Source organism: Opisthorchis viverrini (genome assembly GCF_000715545.1).
Source record: "Opisthorchis viverrini unplaced genomic scaffold opera_v5_131, whole genome shotgun sequence".
NCBI classification, from domain to species: Eukaryota; Metazoa; Platyhelminthes; class Trematoda; order Opisthorchiida; family Opisthorchiidae; genus Opisthorchis; species Opisthorchis viverrini.
In genome coordinates this window covers 626,135-648,714 of record NW_008751784.1, presented here as the reverse complement: position 1 = coordinate 648,714, position 22,580 = coordinate 626,135, and the positions used below count along the sequence as shown (strand labels likewise).

The following is a 22,580-nucleotide window of genomic DNA, read 5'->3' as shown; positions in this document are numbered from 1 at the left end:
TCACGTTTGAGCTGTCCGACTAAAAATAACTCTGAATCGGATGCATTGTGAACGGTGTGTGAACTTCAACCATGTGCGTCAAGTGAAAGGTTATCCTACTGTCTGGAGCAGTGTCCAATTAAAGCTAGACAGAGACACGGTTTTTTAATAAGTGTATTTGGAAAACAATAAGAGCGGTGCTAAAAGCTCGGGGTTCTGGCAAAATTCTACTGTTGTCTTCCGGACACTTTTTTCATTTCTTAATGTTCCATATTTTCACGAGGTTTGTAAATATGTCATTTGAACTGGCGATGCCGAGCAGACTAGCATTGTCCATCGTGCCAGCAAGCACTCAGTGGATAGCTTCGGCGAGTAACTCCGGACAGCTGTACTGGGCCATGTTACGACAATCAGGCGACAGTGGTGTGTGCATCCACCATACGAGTTTTGTCACCTCAGATAATTTTCGTATCATGCTTCAGCACCAGCATAGGTTGACAGTCTCTCATGAGCTTCTCGAGTGATATGTCGTCTGGATTCGACTCAATAACACTCAGGTCCGCGAACGTAGCCCACAAACGAAAGTGAGGGCTTTGAAGCGATCCCCTGTGGTCGTGTTGTGCTGGGAGTGTTCAAATTCTTCGTTAGCATAAGTTGCAAAATTATCTTCCCGAGTGTTGACGGCTTGAAGGTGCTTCACTTTCACCTCGATTAGCATCCCGGGGGAAAGGGTTGCCTGGAATGTGACCATGGTATTTCATATAATTTCATGGCTCCAGTTTTGTCAAAACAATACTCACGCGATCCGGATCAACCGAATTACCTCCATCAATCTTCAACAAGCCTTCATAACGATGAAGCCTTGATTCAAATATATGACCGTCTTCCGGTTGGTAGTGAAATTCTGTCTAGCTGTTAGACGATAACGAAACAGCTGGCATATAAAAACATTTAGGTCAACTACAATGGTTAGTTGCTGTGCGATCGATTTGACCTCGACCGATAGGTTCGTATGCACTTTCTATTGAGAGAGAGTCACATCCCTTCTCCGAAGCAGACACCATGTGCATCTAGCTCCCCTTACGGGTCTTCTGAAAGTGTACTTTTGATCACGCTCTCAATGTAATCATCTCAAGCGGACACCCCAATCGGGCCGAACTAGCATTCGGTGGACCGCGATTTTACACAATAATTGACGGGTTGACGTAATTCGCACATCACATTAACCGTGATTAAGTTAAAAAATGATGTGCTTCTCTTTTATGCCAATCGAAAAATGCTTATACTTTTGTTGTACAGGTTTTTTATGCCGTGAAAGCAAAGAATTTGCAAACATATTCATTTGCATAGCAATTTGGTTTTCAAGGGAGACTCACCTGAATTCCATAAGGTTGACAGAATCTCGGAGACTACGCCTGCCTGATGATTCCCGGGGAAGGCGAATCCTTTTGTGTACTGTTGGAGAGTTTTCACCAACATTATGAGTAGTTTCCTTCATGAAGATATCACAGAACTTTTCGCTTTCTGGCTAATCAGTAAGCCAAGAAGGAGATCAGACTTGTCCTCTAGCCGTGAAGCTCATGTTTAATTTCAAGTCGACTAGCTAATCAGCTTCTTTGTGAGAAATCAAGAAATACAGTCAGGACAAACAGCTAAATTCATATACACTCACTCTTTTATGTTGCCACCTGACTCCCTACACGTTCTACATGTTTGTACCAATAATCTAATATTCAATGCTATCCGATTGCTTCAGGGCGTTTACCTCTATTGTTATTTTGCTTTGTTTTGCACAGTGAGGTCAGCGTTCCAATCGGTGTTTACAGTTTTGTTTCTTGTTCTCCAATCAAGACAATTATGGAAAAGAGCTTAAGAGGATCGGAGAATTAGGCAACCTCTAATTAATCCCATCACTTGTTGTTTAGTTGTCCGCCTCAAAAAAATCGATGATATCCAATCATCAGAATGTCATGTTTTAAGTTCATCGAGTATGGAAAATGTTTGGATGAAAACTCGTTCTGGTTGGTGAATGTTCAGGACACGCTTTGCATCAACTCTGGTTCAGCAAATAAGATAATAGAACCGCGAATTTTGAACTTGCTTTAGTGAAACTCTCACTACTTCGGAGTAGGCCTCGAACCTGTGACAGTCGTTTCACGATCAGTGACTTTTCCAAACTTGATTTAATAGACATTTGCCTAACATTTGAACAATCGTTTTAATCTTCATTTTGCAGAATTGTCCACCCAGTCCTCGGACATTTGATGGATGCCTTTATACCGGCTACATTGGTATTGCCTGGGCTGCACTCGACATCACTCGACACGCGAACGTTCCCTCGACAGCCCGCTCGGTGCTGCTAGGCAACGCAAAACAGCTAGTCGAAGCCGCACTTCGATCGGTTCAGGAACAGTCAAACGCTCGACGCATGAACAAAGAAGATTGCTTGTCGATACTTTTGGGACAGCCTGGAATCTGGATAGCAGCTGTTATGCTTTATCAGGTACCGTTGCTTTGATTTTTTCGGAGGGGCTCAGTTGGAGGTTATCATGTCTATTCTTAGTTCTTGAATCTAGTTCTTTGAGTTCAATATAGTATAGCAGGACATCGCGAAAGCATGATAATTCAAGGGAAGCAGTCATATTGGCATCCACTGGATGTGTTATCTCTTTCTTGAATCCCACAGGTGACCATGACCGACGGTGAAGAATGCCGAGACCTTCCAGTGAATGTTTATTGTTGGTATTGTGTTGGAATATCGGTAGCTCGGTTGCATTAGTTGGCAATTGATCAGGTTGCTGTTTATCCGTTCGCCGGGGACAGACTTTCGCCGTTCATAGTTGCAGAAATCGCTCATTGAAAATGAGCTGCGATCTTGCCTGATCATCGGGCAGTAATGCGGTATGCTACCACTCACTTCATCGAAGGTTTATTGTTGGTATTGTGTTGGAATATCGGTAGCTCGGTTGCATTAGTTGGTAATTGATCAGGTTGCTGTTTATCCGTTCACCGGGGACAGACTTTCGCCGTTCATAGTTGCAGAAATCTCTCATTGAAAATGAGCTGCGATCTTGCCTGATCATCAGGCAGTAATGCGGTATGCTACCACCTCACTTCATCTTAAACCGCATGACTTGAGTCCCGTGAGATCTGGCTTGAAGTCAGTGCCGTCTGAGGGATTACTCACTAACCCTCAACAGCTCAAGATATTCCCCAATTCAAAGTCCTCTCTGAACAAAAGAAAAACAGGATTGAAAAATCGAGCACTGGGTCGTCATATATTCCAACACTAAATAAATATCTAAGTTCAACGTGACAGCTTCAATAGTTGTGGGCTTCAAAACACGTGTTTTTTATCCATATGTCGGTACTGCTACAATCTGCCCCTCTACAAAGATCGTCCTTCTTTTTATTGGTCTCCTGAAACCCCTTCCAATACTCGACCTCCCCTACTCCAAAGGAATCACTCCTCTTCGGCCTCTTTAGATGGGCTCTACTGAAACAACAACTACAACGCATATTTTCATCCCTAAAGCAACCAACTAAGAGTGCTGCATGTTCTCTTTTTGAAGGCGTGTGTGCCAGGTTGGTAGCGCATTTAGATAAGGGTAGTACCTACGGTTATACCGTCATAACCGGTACAGAATATTCTATTTTCCGGCTAACTCGTCATTAAAGATGTTAGTCAAGCCAATGAATATTTTATACCTTGCAGCGCTTGTCTGAAAATCGGAAAGCGATTGTTTGTCGAGCTAATTGCGAAAAAGAAGTGGTAAAATTTCCCGGTGGCCTGCTTTCATCCCAATTTCAGACCCACTCTTCGCTCAGCTCAGCAGTGAAAAATACTAGCTACTGATAAAAAGGTCTACAGTTCGTACCCACACTTGAATTTTATATTTCCCCTGTCAGGGATTGACTAACCGACTGCACCAAAACCGTCTTGTTTCTGCGAATCGAAAAGATACTGCAGTTGAACGACCTGAATTCCGAATATTTACAACCGATTACTTTGCTCGATCAATTCGCTCAGTCGAGGAGCTCCTGTCAGTCTGATCAAAATGCTCAGCCAGTAATTCGCACTCTCTTTCCAGTTGTTTAACTCTTGCCACTTGGCATAGGCCACAAAGCTGGGTGACGAAAATAAACAGTGACAGCTCATCTTGAGTTGGATCATTGAATTCTCACCCCTAAAACTGATTGTTCACTTTAAGCACAAGTGACCATTAGTGCCCACTACTCATCAGCGCTTGTTTGCCTAATTTCTTCCGCTCTTGACTGGATTTCGCGCACACTTGAGGCTATTAACAAGAGTCCGGATACGTAGGTTCTACAACACTCACGTCAGTCGTGTTCCTAGTCATCTTCCTTCTTCTCTCTAATTCAGTTAAGGATTGACATGATTTTACGTACTCTTTAGCTCTTACTCGTCAGTTAGGTCGTACAAATCAAAGGAATCTCGATCGCTTCGTTCTCTACACCCATCATCTTTATGGTACTTGTAATTTCATTTGTTCAAGTACGTCTTCCATAAAGTTTTTTTCTTGTCGTTAAATCTACATCTTTTGAGTTGCAAAACTCGTAACGTTGTATGACCAGGTGAATCAATTTAGATTTGGTGAGACATTTACTACAGGATATCGTTTTTTGTGAGGATGAGATTTTGGTTACATTTAAGCTGCATTAAACCTTCAGAGAATACTTTGTTCTGAAGAGTTAGTTCCGAAACCGGATCGGAAAATTTAGGTCTGTTTTCTTTAGTGACTAACGAAAGCGTTCTTTTACGATAGTTAGGTATCCCTAGGCAAAGCATCTGCACAACCACCTTCAACGACCTGCTGTAACCGATTAAATTGAAGTGATATCGTTCAACAAAACCGTAATTATTTCAGCGCAATACAGTCATTTGCGAGAAACGCACCTGGAACCCAGCTGAACGGTTTTGATCTGTTTTCTTTAGTGACTAACGAAAGCGTTCTTTTACGATAGTTAGGTATCCCTAGGCAAAGCATCTGCACAACCACCTTCAACGACCTGCTGTAACCGATTAAATTGAAGTGATATCGTTCAACAAAACCGTAATTATTTCAGCGCAATACAGTCATTTGCGAGAAACGCACCTGGAACCCAGCTGAATCTCCCGGTTTTGATGTTTTGTAATGATTTCCAGTCCTTATGCGAATGTAGACTCTTTCACCTGGAAAGGCAAAACAAATTAGACTGAGCGTTTTGTCTCAGTCAACTGCCGTGTGAAGGAGGACGTGGCCTTTTGAAGTGAAATTCAGCTTATGTGTCCCCCTGGCTAAAGTATACTTTAATACAATCCGCAGTTCAGTTCTCCGGCTAGCTTACCCATTATATGATGCATTGCAGTTGCATGTGAATCAATGGACTCAGTGGTTTTTGGATGGTATCTATCTACCTTGGCAACCTGATGAGCGGTGAAAGCATTAAATTTGTGTGTTGTGATCCTCGGTTGTGCAGCAGCATCGCCAACCCTTCTTGGCATCACATCTAGCACTCTTTTTGAGGAACTCATGAAGCTGTCACCGTTGTAGGAGATATCACGAAAAATAACTGTCGGTTGTTACCGTTTCATACTGTCAACACTAAAATGTTTCTCAGTAGCTTCTCACTGAAGCGATCTGAATGTCCCATGAAATGTGAAACAATTTCGAGCGGCTGAAGTCCCGTGATACATCTTGTCTTGTTCCTAATAAGTAGTAGTAGTAGTAGTATTAGTCATGTGTACTGTGATGGACAAAATCTTTCGAATATATTGTCCTGTTCGGGTAGGTTTTGCTAAACAGACCAGGACCTAGTCCCATCAGGATTCTTCTCAACTTAGAAATGGGAGCCGATTGTTATTCACAAGTAAAAGAGTATTAGGGTATAATGTATTTTTAAAAAAACTAGTAGAAAGTTTTCAGTTGCAGGCAACAGAATATCACGTAGATACGATGAGATCTTGTAGCTTTCTTGCATTCGGCCTGTTCAAGTTTGACCTTGAAAATATCTGACACCGAGTACAATGAATTCATTCATAAGTGGGAACTCGTGGTGAGCCACTAGGGAATCATATAAACGACAGGTACGTTAGTGAACAACGATCACATATCAATGGAATACAGTGTCACACTGGCGGCATCCGTTTTGTTTCAAGAACTTGAATGTTTTCCGAATGCTACTTCGTCCGTGTAGCGTATGGCCAGTTGCTAAGGTTATCCTAAGGTGAGTTATTCCTTTCTAAGGTACAGCCGATTAATAACTCTTCCTTAACTTACAGAGCTGCAATTTATTGTAACCAACCAAGTTCATTTAATTAAATTCCATTAAACGAACTCGGGCAGCAAAACAACGAACCACAGGGAAATGGTTGCTGAATCGCAAACTGGTTGTTTACCTGTTGTCTTGAGCAACAGAAAGGTGGGATATTTGAACGAGGGACAATTCGTGTTCCGCTAAACCGAAATTTTCACTGTTTGGACTAGTGTTCTACGAGAAAAACACGAAAATTCACAAAGGAGGAGGCGATTGAGCGACAGAACAATTGTAGTTTCGGCAACTATCGGTGTGTTACAGCCAAAACTGTAGCTTCGAACCACACCCAAGCCTTCAGGTAGACGAGGTAGCGTGGGAGCTAGGTTTTTGTGTGGTATGTAAGAACAGCTTACAAGTACACAAACCTTGACGGTAGATACTGTTTCGAAACAAATGTTCTATTCGGATTGCAAGGATATAGGTAGTTCTATTAGACACTGGACAATCACTTGAGTTCAAGGGCACGTTGCAATTGATATGATGAACTCAATGTAAGTAACTAAGCGGAGTCGAACAAACACCACTTCATGTGCACATACTAAGTACAGAAGCGGAGCGAGAGTTACGTATGGAATTAACAGTGTCTGAACAAAGGATGTTACAGTCTGGATAACACATATATTTGATGGGTTCATTTAAGCCACTTCCATCACGGTTTCCATTGTGTTCGTATGTTGAATCTATCAGATGTACCCGCTTACTGTGTCGTATCCTTCGAATAAGAGCCTAAGTACACACAATGTAGACAAGCAGACAGTCCATTTCCATATTAGCTTTCGGCTGCTCCGTCAATGTAAGGAAGCGCCATTTCACAGAATTGTTCCATATGCGATCGTCGATCGTCTCTCTCTCTCTCCCTCTCTCTCTTCCCTTAGGCTCTTCGCTGGTTTTCGTTTGAAGGGGCCATGTGCCATCACCGGTCACATTCAATGGTCCGCTGAGCACTGAGCTCGGGTGAATAAACGTTCTTCAACCGAGTTGAGGGGCATTGAGTACTCTCATTGAATAGCTGTTATCTCAACCGATGGTGTGGTGCGCATTTCACGAATCTATAAAGAGACAGCATATAGCCTTCAACCTCCACAATTGTGCACATCTGTGCTCCAATTCTCACACTGGTGATTGCTCCTCTAGCTTAGTTCGACTAATCTGACCTCGCTAGACTGCTACAGATAATCGAAAATATGATTAAACCAATGCAACCGGCTTAGGAAAGGAGCTGCTACCCGTGAAGCTCTGTTCCTAACTGGTCAACACCTTGCTTTCTGATATCTTTACCATGTTTCATAGAGGGGTTCTTTTATCTGTAGCAAATTCTGCATGTTTTGTCTTCTTTTTGACTCTATGTAGCAACTCAATGATATGGAACAGCGAAATCGTTTTCTGGAAGCTTACGTCAATTTGGCCCCTCACTTCCAACCGGCAGTCATATTCCAACAAGGATCTGATGAGTATTTCATTGGTAGAGCTGGTTATTTGGCAGGTCTGGCGGTACTCCGGTCGTATACTGGTGAGGTGAGTCGAACTGTTTCAACTATTGATCCACGAGTTGAGTTCTATGCAGCTGTGTGTGTGCACATCCATCGTAGGTGTCCCCTCAACCGATGACCAAGTGTTTGCATACGAGTTGCCAAACCTAGCGAACGACAAACGCCAATATTTCGGCATATTTATAACGCATGCAGAGTTTGATTGTCTGACAACCGATTTGCTGTCCAAAAGAGGTTAATAAGGGAAAGCCTCCACTGACCGAAGGGAGGTTGTCAGACACCAAGTCATGTGCGACGGAAAATACTTTTGTAAAATATCCAGAATGGAAAATCTCCCTTGGTGTCTTAGCCTATTTGATTTAGCTTCCGTTTCTTCTGGAGAGGCTGAGTGTGTTGTATAGTCTGCTGGGACTTGTTGTTTGATTGCATCTAGACCTAGTTTAAGATTAAGGTTGGATTTCTTGTCGAAAATAGCTACAGATTATTCACGTTCCTCTTATGCTTTGCTTTTCCTATCTTGGGGACCTGTTACTGTACTCAAACTATCAGGATGGCGAGATTGCTTGTTATTGGGGCTTTCAACCTTTTGGGAAACGCAACAGATGACAACTGACAGTCAGTGTCTTTTTTCACGTTCCTGCCACAGATGGTTTATTTGTGTTCGTATGTATAGATGCGTGTCTTTGTGTACATCTGCAGGTTCCTATGTACGTATGTGTAATGCTCTGTCAATATATATGTATATGTTCACCTACCAGTGGACCGATTGGACATACTTCTCCCTTAGTGATCCTGATCTGGGACAAGTGCTCCCTTTTCTCTCTTGATCATGTGACCCCGAGTCGATAAGGGGCGTACTTTTGTGATCAAGCGAAACAGTGATGGTAGTATCCATCGGACGAAAACAAGACGCAATGAAAAGAAGACTTCAGATTGGGACATGATTTTTCGGGTGAAGGTCTCGACGGCTAAGAAAAAAGAGATACCGACTTCAGGACTTTGAAATATAGGTATTCACCCTCCCCGCTTCCAGAAGTGCCTTTTTCCATCACCATACCGGTTTCTTTACCGAAAATACGGGGAACCTAGTATTAATCTTTCCGGCTGGATCCGGATTGTACTGGGACTTGGAATTCCACCTGTTCATGAAACGATTGTCGCATTTATGTGACCTGCAGATCTCCGGGAAATGTACTGTGAGCTTCCCTCAGTACTGTACTCTCTCGCTACTGTAGCTTCTAAGAGAACCGATGGATTTGGTCCTAGTAGGGATCGGTCATAATCGAGAGGGAAAGATGTTTAGGCTAGACTTTCAATAATGAACATTGTGGAATGTACCAAAACCATTTTCACGCATAAGCATTAGGCTTTATTCGCCTTATACGATGGATTGAATGAGGGTATGTGTAACGTCATGTGCTTTGGTGACTTTCATTACGTTTTCCTCCTTAATAGTTTGAAAAACACCGCTTGCCAGCCCATGGATCCAAATTCGCATTTCACCAAACTGAAATTCTTCAGAATGTCAGTTGATTTGGTCATATCGTTGCTAAATAGTGGAAATGTACTGGAATTTTGGTAGCTCTGGTCTGTTCTCACTCAGTTGATCAGATAGCTGTTGATCGGTTCACCGAACTTTGCAGTTGACTTGCAAACATTTTGTCATTGATCGGGAGGGCATCACCAATGCTCAGTTGGATGGATGCTAACCCAACCGAGGCTAGAATATCATATGCGAAAGAGTCAGCTGAGTCTCCCGTTGGCAGCAATGTAATTTACGAATGAGCGTACCTTGCCACTTGGTTTCATTTGCTATTCATGCATGACACAAGCTTGACGGAAACTCGGATACTATGTCTACTTGATGGGCCCGTAGAAGGGCAGACGAAACCAGTCATAGGTTCTCAGAATATTTTCAGCAACCTCATTAGTAGTACGTTACGCCGAGAAATTTTCTTACGATCTCTCGAATATCGTCCCAATGGGAACGTCAGGTTGTCTTTATGCAACACATTCGGTTGGATAATATCATTGAAGAATAATCCAGTCAGGATTCAAATGAGTCTACTGTTACGACCGGCTTATTTTGCAGATCAATGCATTTCGCCAAAATGTTTAATTGCTGTGCTGACTAGCCTGAAATCATTCCAATAAGACAGTCTAAAGAGAATATACACTCATTTGCAGACTAATTTGGTTTTGCAAGAGACTCACCTGGAACCCAGCTGAATATCTCGTTTGTGATGTTCTCAGGCAACTGAATGTGCTGCACCAGGCCGCCTCATGTTTCAGTCGCTACGATATTCGAGATATCGCGATACATGTATATCTTTGTAATGTACTACTCATAAGGTTGCTGAAAATCCGCCGACAGCCCACGATCGGTTTCGCCCTTTTTGGGGCTCATCAGGTAGGCTCGGTTTGGACGTGGAATAAATCTCTTATCGCAAACCGTCAGCTGTTTGTGGACCGAGTGTGTATGGACGTACCACCTCGTGAAGATCTTAAATACGAACACACTTTCGTTCGTCTAGATACCACAAGTCTTCTACCTGTTAACACTCAGTTCAAACATGTCTACTGCAGCAGGACAAAGATCGTCTACTGTTCTGCACTACTGTAAAACACCGCATGCAGAACTCAGTGAAACTTAGGCTACTAACGTAGCATCATCGTCGATAGCAACACCAGAAGAGAACAAAGGTGATTCACTGCCGTACAAGCATATCAATTTATTTGAATAAAGTCCTGTACTGGAGAGAGGACGGAAGGCGATCCGGATAGAAACTGACAGCATGAACGCCACTGACACAGGTTAGCTGTCATACCGTTCAGTGTTTCCAGTCAAGCACATGGAGGGTCACGTGAGAGCAGTGATCGAAGCGAAACTATATTTCACACTAAACTCAACCGAAAATGTGATAAACGTATCAACCATCACCTGTTCGTGTCCCCGTTTGGAAGCACGCTCGTTCGCCTTAAATTTCGAGAAATCTCACCACCTTGATCACCCGCAGATGAATCTGACTTCCTCCGAAGCCGAAGATGGATTGTAATCCAAGACTGTTGAGCTAACCACCGCTTCATTCGTACGACAAAACTGTCTCTTCACAATGGTTCATATCAACATACTGCGAAAGCTTAGGCAAAATTCAGACGTTATCTTGACACGTCATTGAGAACAGACAAATCACAGTACTGAGATACAGGCTATTCTGCCATCATCATCATCATCATCATCACTGTCAGCTGTAAGCGTACTTGTTGTACAGTGGATGTAGCTGCCACAGTTTCGTCCACCGATGATTCGGGGAGATGGGGTAGGTAGCTGCTCATTGGATGAAGGAGCTGATAAATTGGTGCGTGAATACAGCACTGTCAGATAGAAAAAAGTTCAACGTGGATACTTAACTGGATATCGTTGCCTTTCAGTGCTCGCTTTCCGTCCTCAGATCACTTCAAAACCTCCTCTCCATTCTAGAATTCGAAGACATCAGCTCGCCCTCCTAGACGTTTTGCAGCTAGGTAGGACACTGATGTGTCTGGTTTATTGTAAATCTACCTGAACACGACAATGCCAGAATTTCCACACTTTTTGGTTCAAAACGACAGCAATGCTTACTGGTTCTTAATTTATCCCAGACAGCCCGACAAATTTGCACACATGATGCAATCGATCATGAACTGCAGCTCATAGACGGTCCGAGGAAACACACTTATCCGGAAGGGTTTATATTGCACCACCGTAGAGCTTGTCCCTGAATTGCAGTGAAGAAATACTTGTTTCTTCATCTACTCGGCTATTCATGATGATTCTCGTACCAAATCTGTTTTCAAGCAACAGCGTTGAAATAACTGTCAACTCCTAGTACACTCACCTCGCACTGACTGTCTGAAGCTTCGTAGTCCTATGGGCTCTCCTGTGGCCTTTCTCACATTCTAATTGCCTCGCTTGCCAACAATATTTCCTTCACGTTTATTCCAAATTCGTTGACTATGTACTTCTGTGTCCCAGGACCAGACATATGGGCTTAATTAAACGACCTATTGTTCCGATCACCATTCTGGAAACTGGTGTGGTTGTGCAGTTAGCTCAATAACACATCGAGAGTTAGCTTGACTGATTCAATAAAAAATAGTAATAATACTAATGATCGTTCAGGTGTAACACACCTTCGGCGCCTAGCCACCCGAAAGAAGTACGGAGCCAGACATGCTGCCGGGCTATCCAAGCCTAGGCAAAAACAGCTGAGATGCAGAGGCTGAGTTAGAATCACGGAACTTCCGGTCAGAAAGTTCGCACCTTTAGCAGTAAGAATCACAGTGCAACCGCTAACAGCATGTGAAAACATGTTCACATTCATTCTACTCGGACAATACGACAGTAGAACTATTCATGTTCAGCGTCTCCGCTTTGTTCAACAAGGGGACATGCTTTTCACCAGTATGAATGTACACTCGTTGCGTGACCTGATCACATGCTTCGTTGCTTTGTTCTCCCTAGCTGCCTGGTAAACATTCCTAAGTACTATTCAGCCGTAACGAGAAAATAATTGTCGATCCGTGAGAGACTGTACAGCCACATATAGTTTGGTTTCACTCGTCTCATCCGAGTGTCCTGTGTATACCGCTTTTGCAAAAAAACATTTGAACCTCATCCCGATTGACCTTCCATCGGTCTCTACTGTTTAACTTGTAATTTCACTAGTTTTGAATTAGTTGAAATTACTTTTCACTTAGCAGCTTGCTTTGTTCATTATACCATAGAAAAGATAATTGTTCTGATCCCCAAACGTTTCCCCCATTAACCGAGCGGGAACGAGTTCGTTTTATTTTTGGCAACCACATAACTTCCGTCTATCGTCAACGCGTATGACGCACTCTCCTGCCCATGCATGTTTTCCCTATGCTGCGCGATCGAATTACGTAAGCATAGCTGCTTAATGATCATTTTGGTTCTGTCGTGATTGCGCCTAATTTCCCTGTCGTATGCGAAGCTGGATGTTAGTTACTCTTCGTCATACGCACACAGGCGCATGATTCCATTCAACTTCACCCAAAGTCTCGGAGGAACGGCCGCACTTTGCAATCCCCATGTCCGTTTCTCCCTAATAGCGCGGTCGAGTAAGATCAATACGAGTATCGTGTTACGTGGATGCTGTCTAGGGTTTCAGGTTCAAACGCTAGACTGAGTACAGCTACAACAACTCGAAACCCTCTGTGAGAAGTTCTTGGTTATTTTGGTCAAAATTATTGGTTTTGCTCCCTATTTCAACGCTGGCCGACTCAGTCAACCATGAACCTTGTCTAGAGCTACGGAAAGACAATTAATGCATATGGGTTTTAGACATTTCTTATGGCAGATCTATTTATACTGTGAACGGGTTGCGTGGCCTGACACTTCCATTTGATTGAGCTCAATTAGATGGTGTATGCAATGCAAAAGTAACCGTCCTCACAATAGGGCCGATATCGACGTATCTATTTTTCGGGTGAATCGCGATGTTCGCCTGACTGAGCACGCAAGTTCACAGTTCGCACAGAAATAGCCGATTCGTAGAGGGTCTGACTCCCATCGATTTTCGCCGATTCCGTTACACCAACTCTCGATTTATATCGTTTTCGATGAAGTGGGTAGCACTCGCCCATTTTTGGAACCATCGAGAGGAAATAGCACTGTGAAGACAGGCCTCTCAATCCCTTAACTGGTTGATTCGCTTCCCAAGAGGCAACTTAACTGCTATCCACAGATATAGAAACTGTGTGCGCGCGTCGGAATCCAATGAGCATCATTGGCCCCTATTCCCCTTGAAGTGGCACTCTGAAGCACCCTTCCTCCAAACTGAACACTCCAGTGAAGGAGATCGTTTTGAAGGAACAACAGCGCGTTGCGAACACAAAAGTCGTTGGAAAGAGCTGAGTTGAAGTGCCTGCCATTGTCCGTTACCATTGTATGTGGTAACTGGAAGCAACCGAATAGTTTATTCAGTCTAGCAATGGTAGCTTCAGTAAATATCTTGCATATATAAAGGACAACTATTAATACTTCGTGAAACCGTCTACCATACCAGTTGGTTCAGGCCATCCACTGGACCCATGAAGTCCATGTGTGGCCGTTGTCACGGTACCTCAGGCATAGACCAAACTGAAGGCTGATACGCCAACAATTCTCTCCAACGTCTTGTCCAAAAGTAGTTTATTAGACTATGAGACTGTCTCAGTGATTGGAGCGGCAATTTACTAACCGGAAGTTCTGTGGTTCGAACCTGGGCTCTGCATCTCGACTTCCGATGTCTAGCCTTGGGCAACCTGACAGTATCCCAGCCCTCGTGCTTCCTTCTGGTGGCATGGCAATCACCAAACAACCGATTCACGGTCGATAAAGCATTTCGACGGTTAGCCTACTGACAAGCCATTGGGTTGACATTCTCACTGGGCCAGCCAAGTCGAATGAAATTCATGACTCTCCAGCACACAGCCCCGTTCATTGGCCTCCTGAATAGTGGCCATTGTTAGTGGGAGAGCTTGGACAGCGTTGGTGACAGTGGGCCTGACGTCCAACTCAACATTCACAATCGCGTTCACTGTGACCAACAGCTGCACTATGAGATCCAATGTGTCGCGAATGCGCATCTGCTTTTCCGGAGGAAGTGGCTGTTTATATGCAATCGAAAAGTCGTTTCCTAGATGAATAGTGGCCTTCCGTTGCAATCGGTTAGCGCTGTGTTTGTGACCAGTTTAGATCCAAATGTACTTATAAGGGGCTTGTGATCAGTACTAGGGTGACCCGTCAACCGTAGATAGATTTATGGAACCTCTGTCGTGCGAAGACAAGGTCTAGGGCTTCTTTTCCAAACTGATCATAATTTCGTTCAGCTGGAGTGAGCGAGCAGGCCACATGCGCGGATGCCGTCTCCGGTCCTCAGAAAAAATACTCGACCGATGATGAACTTTGTGGCGCGTCATACCTTGCACGCGTTCTTTTCCGTCTATACGCGTCCAAACAAAAAACTACCTGGTTCTCCGGTAGGAAACTCAGCTCGAATTTACTGTACATCGATTATCTTACAAGCACAGCTGCTACCCTATGCAGGGAGATCACTGAGCTCTTTTTATGTGAAATTGACTTGACCTAACAGCCAATAACCCAGCCTTAGATAGGCACACAGCACCATAGTACGGAACATTTCACATTTGACACACCGACTGAGTGCCCAAGATCAGGAAGGAGCAACACGCAGTTGGTCGTTCTAGGGGAGGGGGCTCAGTTAGGCTGAATCATCCTCGATTATACTTGCTAATTTTTCGTGGAATCGGTGAATGTGATCAAACCTAGACCTTTGGGGCGATCGGTCGCTCTACTTCAGGAAGACCGCTGACATACAGCTTGAAAACTGCCCAGACGACACGCTGGAACATGACAACGGGGCAGTTCACTAAACTGTGAACAGCTATATAGGCTCGAAATTTCTAAACGAGGTCATAACTTTGCGACGCAAATTCGTCTTCCTCCGACTGTCTTATAGGCATGAGGCCTTGAAGCATACCTTCCGATCCCTTCGTATTTAAAGAAATGTGATCTGTCGCCAGTAGTGGAATCTCATTTACCTCTGCGCTTTCCGATCTGTCCCAAAACTAATCACAGCTCAATACAATTCAAATATGAATCGTACCTCCTTGATCTGTAGATTGAGGCTAATCAAGCATGCCACTAAAGACTGTCACTAATGAAAAGGCACCTTTTTCGTAATTCGTTTTCCTCGCTAGGAAGTTCCACCTGTAGTGTGTGTGGGGGCGAGATGGCTCAGTGATTAGATCGCGAATTAACTGACGGGAAGGTCCGTGGTTCGAGTCCGACCTCTGATTCTCGACTTCTGTCTAGGCTTGGCCAACCTGGCAGTATCCCAGCCCTCGTGGCAGTTAGGCACTGAAAGGCTGCTACAGCTGGGCAATTTTTTATATATAGTGTCTATCGCATATGCGGTTATACGTGAACTCAAGAATAAGTGATACTCCGTGTTGAGCTCCCGGTACGGAACTGTGAGTCACGCGTAGTTTTGACGATCCCAGATATCAAATGGATGAATCAGGTTCGACGGGCTACGGTACTATTTTCACACAGGTAAGCTCACGTATACAACTAACCTCAGTTGTCCAGGTTCGTGGCATCAGTAAGTGCCCAAGTCTGGTACAAATTAGCGGCATAGTCCGCATGGAGGATACCGGCGAGCGGGATTTCGGCCCAGGGTTCAGAGTTGTGGTTGCCCCTTCTCAAACCAGTCTCGTTATTCCTGTTGGCGATGTGACCACACGTGCGGTTGGACAGGACAATTAATGGCTCGCTCATCAGTCGGAGCACAAACGGAGGAGTAAGTAGTTGCGGTGACAAGGCAAATTCTAGGATATCCGGTCTCGGACGGAGTTGCCTTTGTGGCAAAACGAATGGCCGGTACGGAAACGGTGACGGAGCGAAGCAGGTCATGGTCAGTAAGTACACAGGGAGAGTAATTAAATGGATGGAGATCTTGTGCTGTCAAATCAAATTCAATACCCCCGAAGCTGTTTTTTTCTTATTAAGACGAGCGATGTACTGCATCACCTCGGTGTGTTCAACTACCTTACTGGAGTAGGCTACTTCATCTGAAACCCGGTATTCTCCACACTGAACGATGCGTTCCGAAGTAGGTTCTTACTTTGCAACACGCATGTTTCGTCATTCTCTCGAAGTTGATATCTACACTTTCACTCGCCCCCTTGCTCACTCCCGTAGCAATTTATCGCGGACTCCACAATTCACTCCATTTGCGATGCCATTCTGCAATCGGGTGTGAACTATGCTCGGGCCCATCGTTCCCCGTGTCCGCTGATGTATGCCTACTATGGTACAGAGTACCTGGGTAAGTTCCATCCGTGTGTTCAGTGTGTTCAATGATTGTGTGAGAGGTCGACAATCACACATGAAGGCATTGTTGAGTCCATTTCCCCAAGTAAATCTGTGTTGCTCCTCATGTGTTGTGTCTATGTTGAAAACTGTTTGAGATAAAGGATTATCATGTACAAACCTGCCATAACCACCAAGCACCAGTTATCGACTTTCGTCGCTCATCTACAATGAAACGTCTTCGTACATGGTTTGAAATGTCTGGGACATTAGTTGGTTCCTCGTACTGGTGGATAATCCTGGTAACTCCATTTCATTCCACGAGGAAGGAACTTTTACTCCACTGGTGCCAAAGTGTCGTCAAATTCTTCTTCAAAGTACGATGTAGGCCAACCGGCGTAACCGGCATATTTGACCGCTTCCAACTCCAACCAAACGGAAAGTCAGTGTAAACATAAATTTTCGTAACCAACATTCTCGCGGCAAGATCTAGTCTTGTTATTCTCCAGTGCACAAGTGATTGGTTGTAAAAACGAACGAAAAGTACAACGTGCGCCAACTGACACTTTTTCTCGTACGGCAACTTAGACCAGGCTTTCACTATGAACCTCACTCATTCAAATCTTTAGTCATGCTTATTCTTGCAAGATGATGTTATGAATACCGATTACACGGAGCCTCTATTTCTTTCCACTCCGCAACCCTTTGCAATGAAATACAGACGCTGGAAACGTCGGTGACATTGTTTAAAACGAAACTCAAAAGAGCCGATGATCTCGGAACTCGTGGTTAAGCTGTCTGTATGAGTTGTGGTCATATCTAACACCTACAACGCTTTCTTTCTGTCCACACGGACCAACTGTCGATTCAAGTAATTGAGACGTGTACTATTTTTGTGCTGGTGTCCGGCAAGGAAATACCTCAACACAAACACAAAAGAATACGAGCAAATAAGTAATCATTCATCTGTAACACTATTTCGGCGCCTAGCCACCATACCACCCGAAGGAAGCTCGAAGGCTGAGATACTTCCAGATTGTCCAACCTAGACAAGAGCGGTCGAGATACCGTGGTTGGGTTTTAAACACAGACCCTCCGGTCAGAGGGCTGGTGTCTTAACCACTGAACAACCTCGTTCATTTCATTTCAGTTCAGTTCAGATTATCAGCTATAAGCCACGTACCGACGCTACGTGGGTTACGGCTGCTACAGTTTCGAATACTGGAGAGTGGGAGGGTGGGAGACATACGGCCAACCCTTGGAGGTGACGGCATGTTGAGTTAGTTCTGGAATCGGCCAGCTACTCATTGATGCGTGAGCGCTATCATTAACCATCCAGTCCCCATCCAGGGAGGCGGCAGTTGGTGACCCGGATGAGTTATCTGGGTAGTGTTTTCATACTTCGTTGCCATGTCACTCACTATCCACCTTTTGGTCGTTCCAATTCAGCACAGTGCTGGGTGGAAAGGGCCCTACGAGACAGACGGTCTTCTGACACACGGAGTGCATATCCTAATCGGACTAAACTACGAAACGTGACCAGTTCATCCATCGTGGGAGAGTTCCCTTTTCCTAAAACCATCTGGCTAATCCGATGTTCCCACTAGACCCGATTACTGCCTCAGAGATGACAATCGTCAAACAACTTTCCTATGTCCTCTGCACACAGAGGCCACGTCTATGACTCATACAATGGTATGGATCGCACCCCTGACAGATAAACTGACGTCACCCCTGTGAGATACATGTGGGAGGTTGGCATAAGTCAAGCTAACCTTCCCGATTCCAGAAGTAATCTCGTTTTCAATCAGTCCATCAGGACTTAAACAACTATCCATGTAGACCAGTTTATTTATCACGTCGCTTGGTTCCTCTGCAGGCACGATGATTAGGTTTGACCTCATCCATTCTTGTATCAGCACTTTGATGGTGTGAAGTGCATACCATATTGTCCGCCTACTCAATACCCAGAAAACATTTCGACCCCTGAAGTTTCGAGCAACAAAAACTACAGCCAACAGCGCTTATGGCTGTTCATTCTTAAGACATTTGCCAAACTGCATCACTACAAATGACGTCACCGGTTATAATAAACGACTGGCACAACGGAAAACAAACTGCAATAATTTGTGAGTTTATTATGTTGTGGAATGTTTCATTGAAAGAACATGCTGAGTGAATATTGATTCCTTGTAACACAAAAATCGCCGAAATTTGCCCGAGAACAGGGTACTTAGATTAAACTCTTGGAACTCTTTCTGTCTGAAGTTGGTACTTGTGTTTGAGTGACTTAGTACAAAATGTAGCTTTACACGTGCATTGTAAGTTTCATCTCAGTTTGTTACATAGTGTGTGTGTGTTACGCCATGCCGTCGTTATATTATGCACTCATCAACTTGACTACACGATACCGGCTATGAAAGCCGGTTTCTCGATTCGCATTTGTCTGATGATCGCGACAAACGCTGGTTTGTTTGCATCTTCATAATCAACTTTGTTTGCTGTTGGTATTGGACAGATCTCAAGGTCTCGACCTTTGGTTGATGGGTAGTATAGCAGCTGCCTGATGTGTTTCGCCCATCGGTTTATCCCCTCACCACGTTTTTTTTTAAAAAAAACTTCCCATTTGCTCCACTCAGCAAGAAATGTTGGAGCAGGAGTTTTTTTGAAGCCATGCGTGTGCATGTCCGATCAGTATGAGATCTAATCTCTCTTGGCCGATCGAGTAGCTTATCGTCGGAGGGCGCGAAAATCAACCGATTTGATGACACGGGCTACCGTAGCCTTGGTTCAAGAAACTGGTACTTCAGATATCCAGTGGTGACGATGTCAGTGCATATAACATAGCTTGTCTGGAACGGCTTGATATATGGAGGTTTTTGAAAGCTGCCCACCGGTCGATTATCTAAATCAGCCGGTCGGCTTAAAGATGAGGAGCGTCCGATTCAGATACCTGAATTCGTCCTGCACCAGAGCTAACTAACGAGGTCTTCAAACTGACCCTTTGATCTGGTCGACTACACATGCAAATACATTGACTGGCGGCATCATGTAGAGTATGAGCATTCTGGCAACCGGTGAATAAATTCTTTCTTACTTCACTTTGCTTCCGGTTCACCCCAACCGCTGGGTCAAAAGAGGATGCGTCGCTCTCCCGGGGACGTAAACAGGATTTCACGCTTTAGGCATTATCATGAAGATTTTTTACGATTTGTGCTCCCGGCGACAGCCGGGTTTCTTTTTAGTCCAAGGTGTACCTCTAGACTTTGCACAACCAAGGGCAACCTCTAAGACAGCAGAAAGCAAGCAGAGAACAAGCGGTCAACAACGTCAGCATAGATGTTGGACTCAGAGAGTATTGTCGTTCATCCAATCCACCGGATATGATGTATGTCCCCTCCGTGATGCTCATATTGAAGTGTTCGGCTATAGGTTTGACACTGCCGAAGCTTCCGGGCTTAATGTCTTCATGGATCGATCTCACGAATATTCCCCGCTCCTCATTTTTCGGATATTTGTGACTTAATATTTACTATCATTCACGAAAGGCAACTTCACTACTGTCCCAGTAACTTTTTCTTCCCATTTGCAATACCGTTATTATTCCCAGTTTCGCTATGGAGACTTAATCGGGACAGTCATCTCGAGTAACCCTGGATGGCCTGCTCATGTCTAATCCACTTTCACTGAAGTTCAACTAATCGCATTTCATGTTCATAGACTTTGGATGTCGCGTGCATCTCGCGACTGCATCTTGAGGTTTGTTAGCGCTTATGACCTTGAAACTGGGTTTGCTGCTCCATTGCTGTATTCGGCGTACCTGGTGAACAACCGGCCGTCTGAATAATCACCAGTGCAGTATTTTCTGGACTGCACGAGAAATACTGCCGTCTCTCATTTCAAACTTACAAACTGTGATCAGAATTCACAATGAGCATTGTTACAACCTTGATCNTTTGGTTGGAAATTAGGATTGCAGTCAAACTGTCTATTGGCCTACTATTTGATGAGGCAAATCGTCGCAAGTGCCACTTTCTCCTTTGCTTGGATGTTGTTGGTACATTTGGTCAACTTAAATGTAGTTTGGTTGGTTTTTAATTGAGATGGCGCAACACCAACATACCGAGACTTGTTATTCGAGTCATCTCGGATAACTTCAGCAGCAGAATAATCGCAATTAGGGGAAGACAAGCGATAGGATGCCAAACACATCTGCCATTACAAAGGCGTTATTTGATTGGACAAGAGGATACGCCCACGTTTGCTGTCCGAGGTCGAAGCCAACGCATCACGCGTCTGCTTGATTTGACCATTGATTGGTCCTGACCAAACAGTCGAAGCACGCGCGTGAAGTGTCGGAGGCTGCACACGACATAGCGCTACATTCATCGAAAATCCTGTTTGGGTGTGGCGCAGCTCTGTGCCCTATTGTGCAAATCACTGCCTGAGTCTCTAGTTTTTGCTTCAGAGACAGCTTTTTTCGAAATTCCATTCATTCCACTCAAGGTTACCCATGAGCTTAGAACGCTGGGCAACCAAACTCGGTATACTAACGTGGTATTCTTTCCTAGGCCAGTTAGGTATTCTTTGTAAGTGAATTAAGTCCGAGTCCGTTTCAGAGATCAAGCAACAGCGATATCTGTGATGGATGTTCTTTGTAGCAAGGTCATCCCTCATCCAAGTTATTTCCAACAGTGTAACGATATTAGGTGTTCCATGAACCAGTCGGTCCCACAAGAAGCATCAGGTCCCGCTTCATTCCGCCCTTCTGATATTAAGAATGCGTTTATTGGACCACAGATAATCGTTTTTTCCGGGTGTCATTTTGGGTATTGGAACTAATTTAAATGCCAGAACTGGCATTAGCAATAGTTGCTTAGATCGTCCACTAATTATCAGTCCTGAGCCACTCGACTGTATGAAGGATGGAAGTATGGTTTTCAAAGATGGTCTTTATCACAAGAGAAATTAGGATATAGCCACGAGTCTGTGACCTGTATCAAAACCAGCTGTAGACCGGGAGGGCCTTGGTTCGTAACACCCTTCTGTGTGTCTCACTTGGATTTGGATTAGAATTTCCCTCCTTTCAAGCACAGTAACTCATCATGTTATCCGCAACCCGATGAGGCGTGCTAGAAGATAGCTGAAAAAAGTCTAAACTAATCTTACAAAAGGGAACTTCCTTCAAATACCTACGTGGCTTTTGCAAGCCGCGCTAAATCCATTCTTCAACTGTTGCTCTTTCTGGCAGGCACACTGTGGTGATCATACCTCGACCTAGTGTATTTCCACTTGATGGGAACTTCTCCCATGACCAGTTTTATCCTTCTCGTGGCTCACCAGGTGGGTACAATCAACCTTACGTACTAATTGAACCCAAATTGGACAAATTTTGACAAATACGCTCATTTGCACACGAATTTCGTTTTGACAGGAGGCTCATTTGAATCTCGACAGAATCTCCCGTTTATGACATTCCTTAACTGCTGTGCTGTACAAAGACCGTCTCATGTTTTAATTGGTACGATAGTCAAGATATCGCAGTGTATTTTTTGTGTTTACCATTTGGGTTCAAGTGAAACTTAAGGTTGATGGAAACTGGGGACTGCGCCCAACTGCTGTGGCCCGATAGGGATGAAGGCGCATGCGGGCCGTCGAGAAGCCTTCGGTGAGCTTGTGAGTTGTGTATTCCGTACAGACGACGTAGCAACCAAACATTACAGGCGGCTGTTGTGCAGTACACTCGTTTATAGAAGATTCTAAATGAGATTCAACCGCTTACGTACGAGTGTGTCTAGTTTCGATCTATGTGGAATGTCTCCGAGGTTCCCTCGGAGACTGTGCCTGCTTGCTGAAGCCCAAGAAAGTCGAAACCCGTAGTAGACTGTCGAAAGAATTTCAGCAACCTTATA

The 22,580-nt window shown here is 44.3% G+C and overlaps 1 protein-coding gene across 1 annotated transcript in view; it reads left to right on the top strand.

Annotated features, from left to right (window-relative positions):
• Positions 1-22,580, top strand: part of T265_13985 (hypothetical protein) — a gene marked incomplete at both ends in the record, with an annotated part of 46,752 nt that overhangs the window by 3,799 nt on the left and 20,373 nt on the right. Inside the window, 3 exons of the mRNA XM_009171514.1 lie at positions 2,216-2,482; positions 7,648-7,812; positions 16,558-16,684. Of these exons, the coding sequence (XP_009169778.1) occupies positions 2,216-2,482; positions 7,648-7,812; positions 16,558-16,684 (559 nt within the window). The remainder of the gene's footprint in view (positions 1-2,215; positions 2,483-7,647; positions 7,813-16,557; positions 16,685-22,580) is intronic.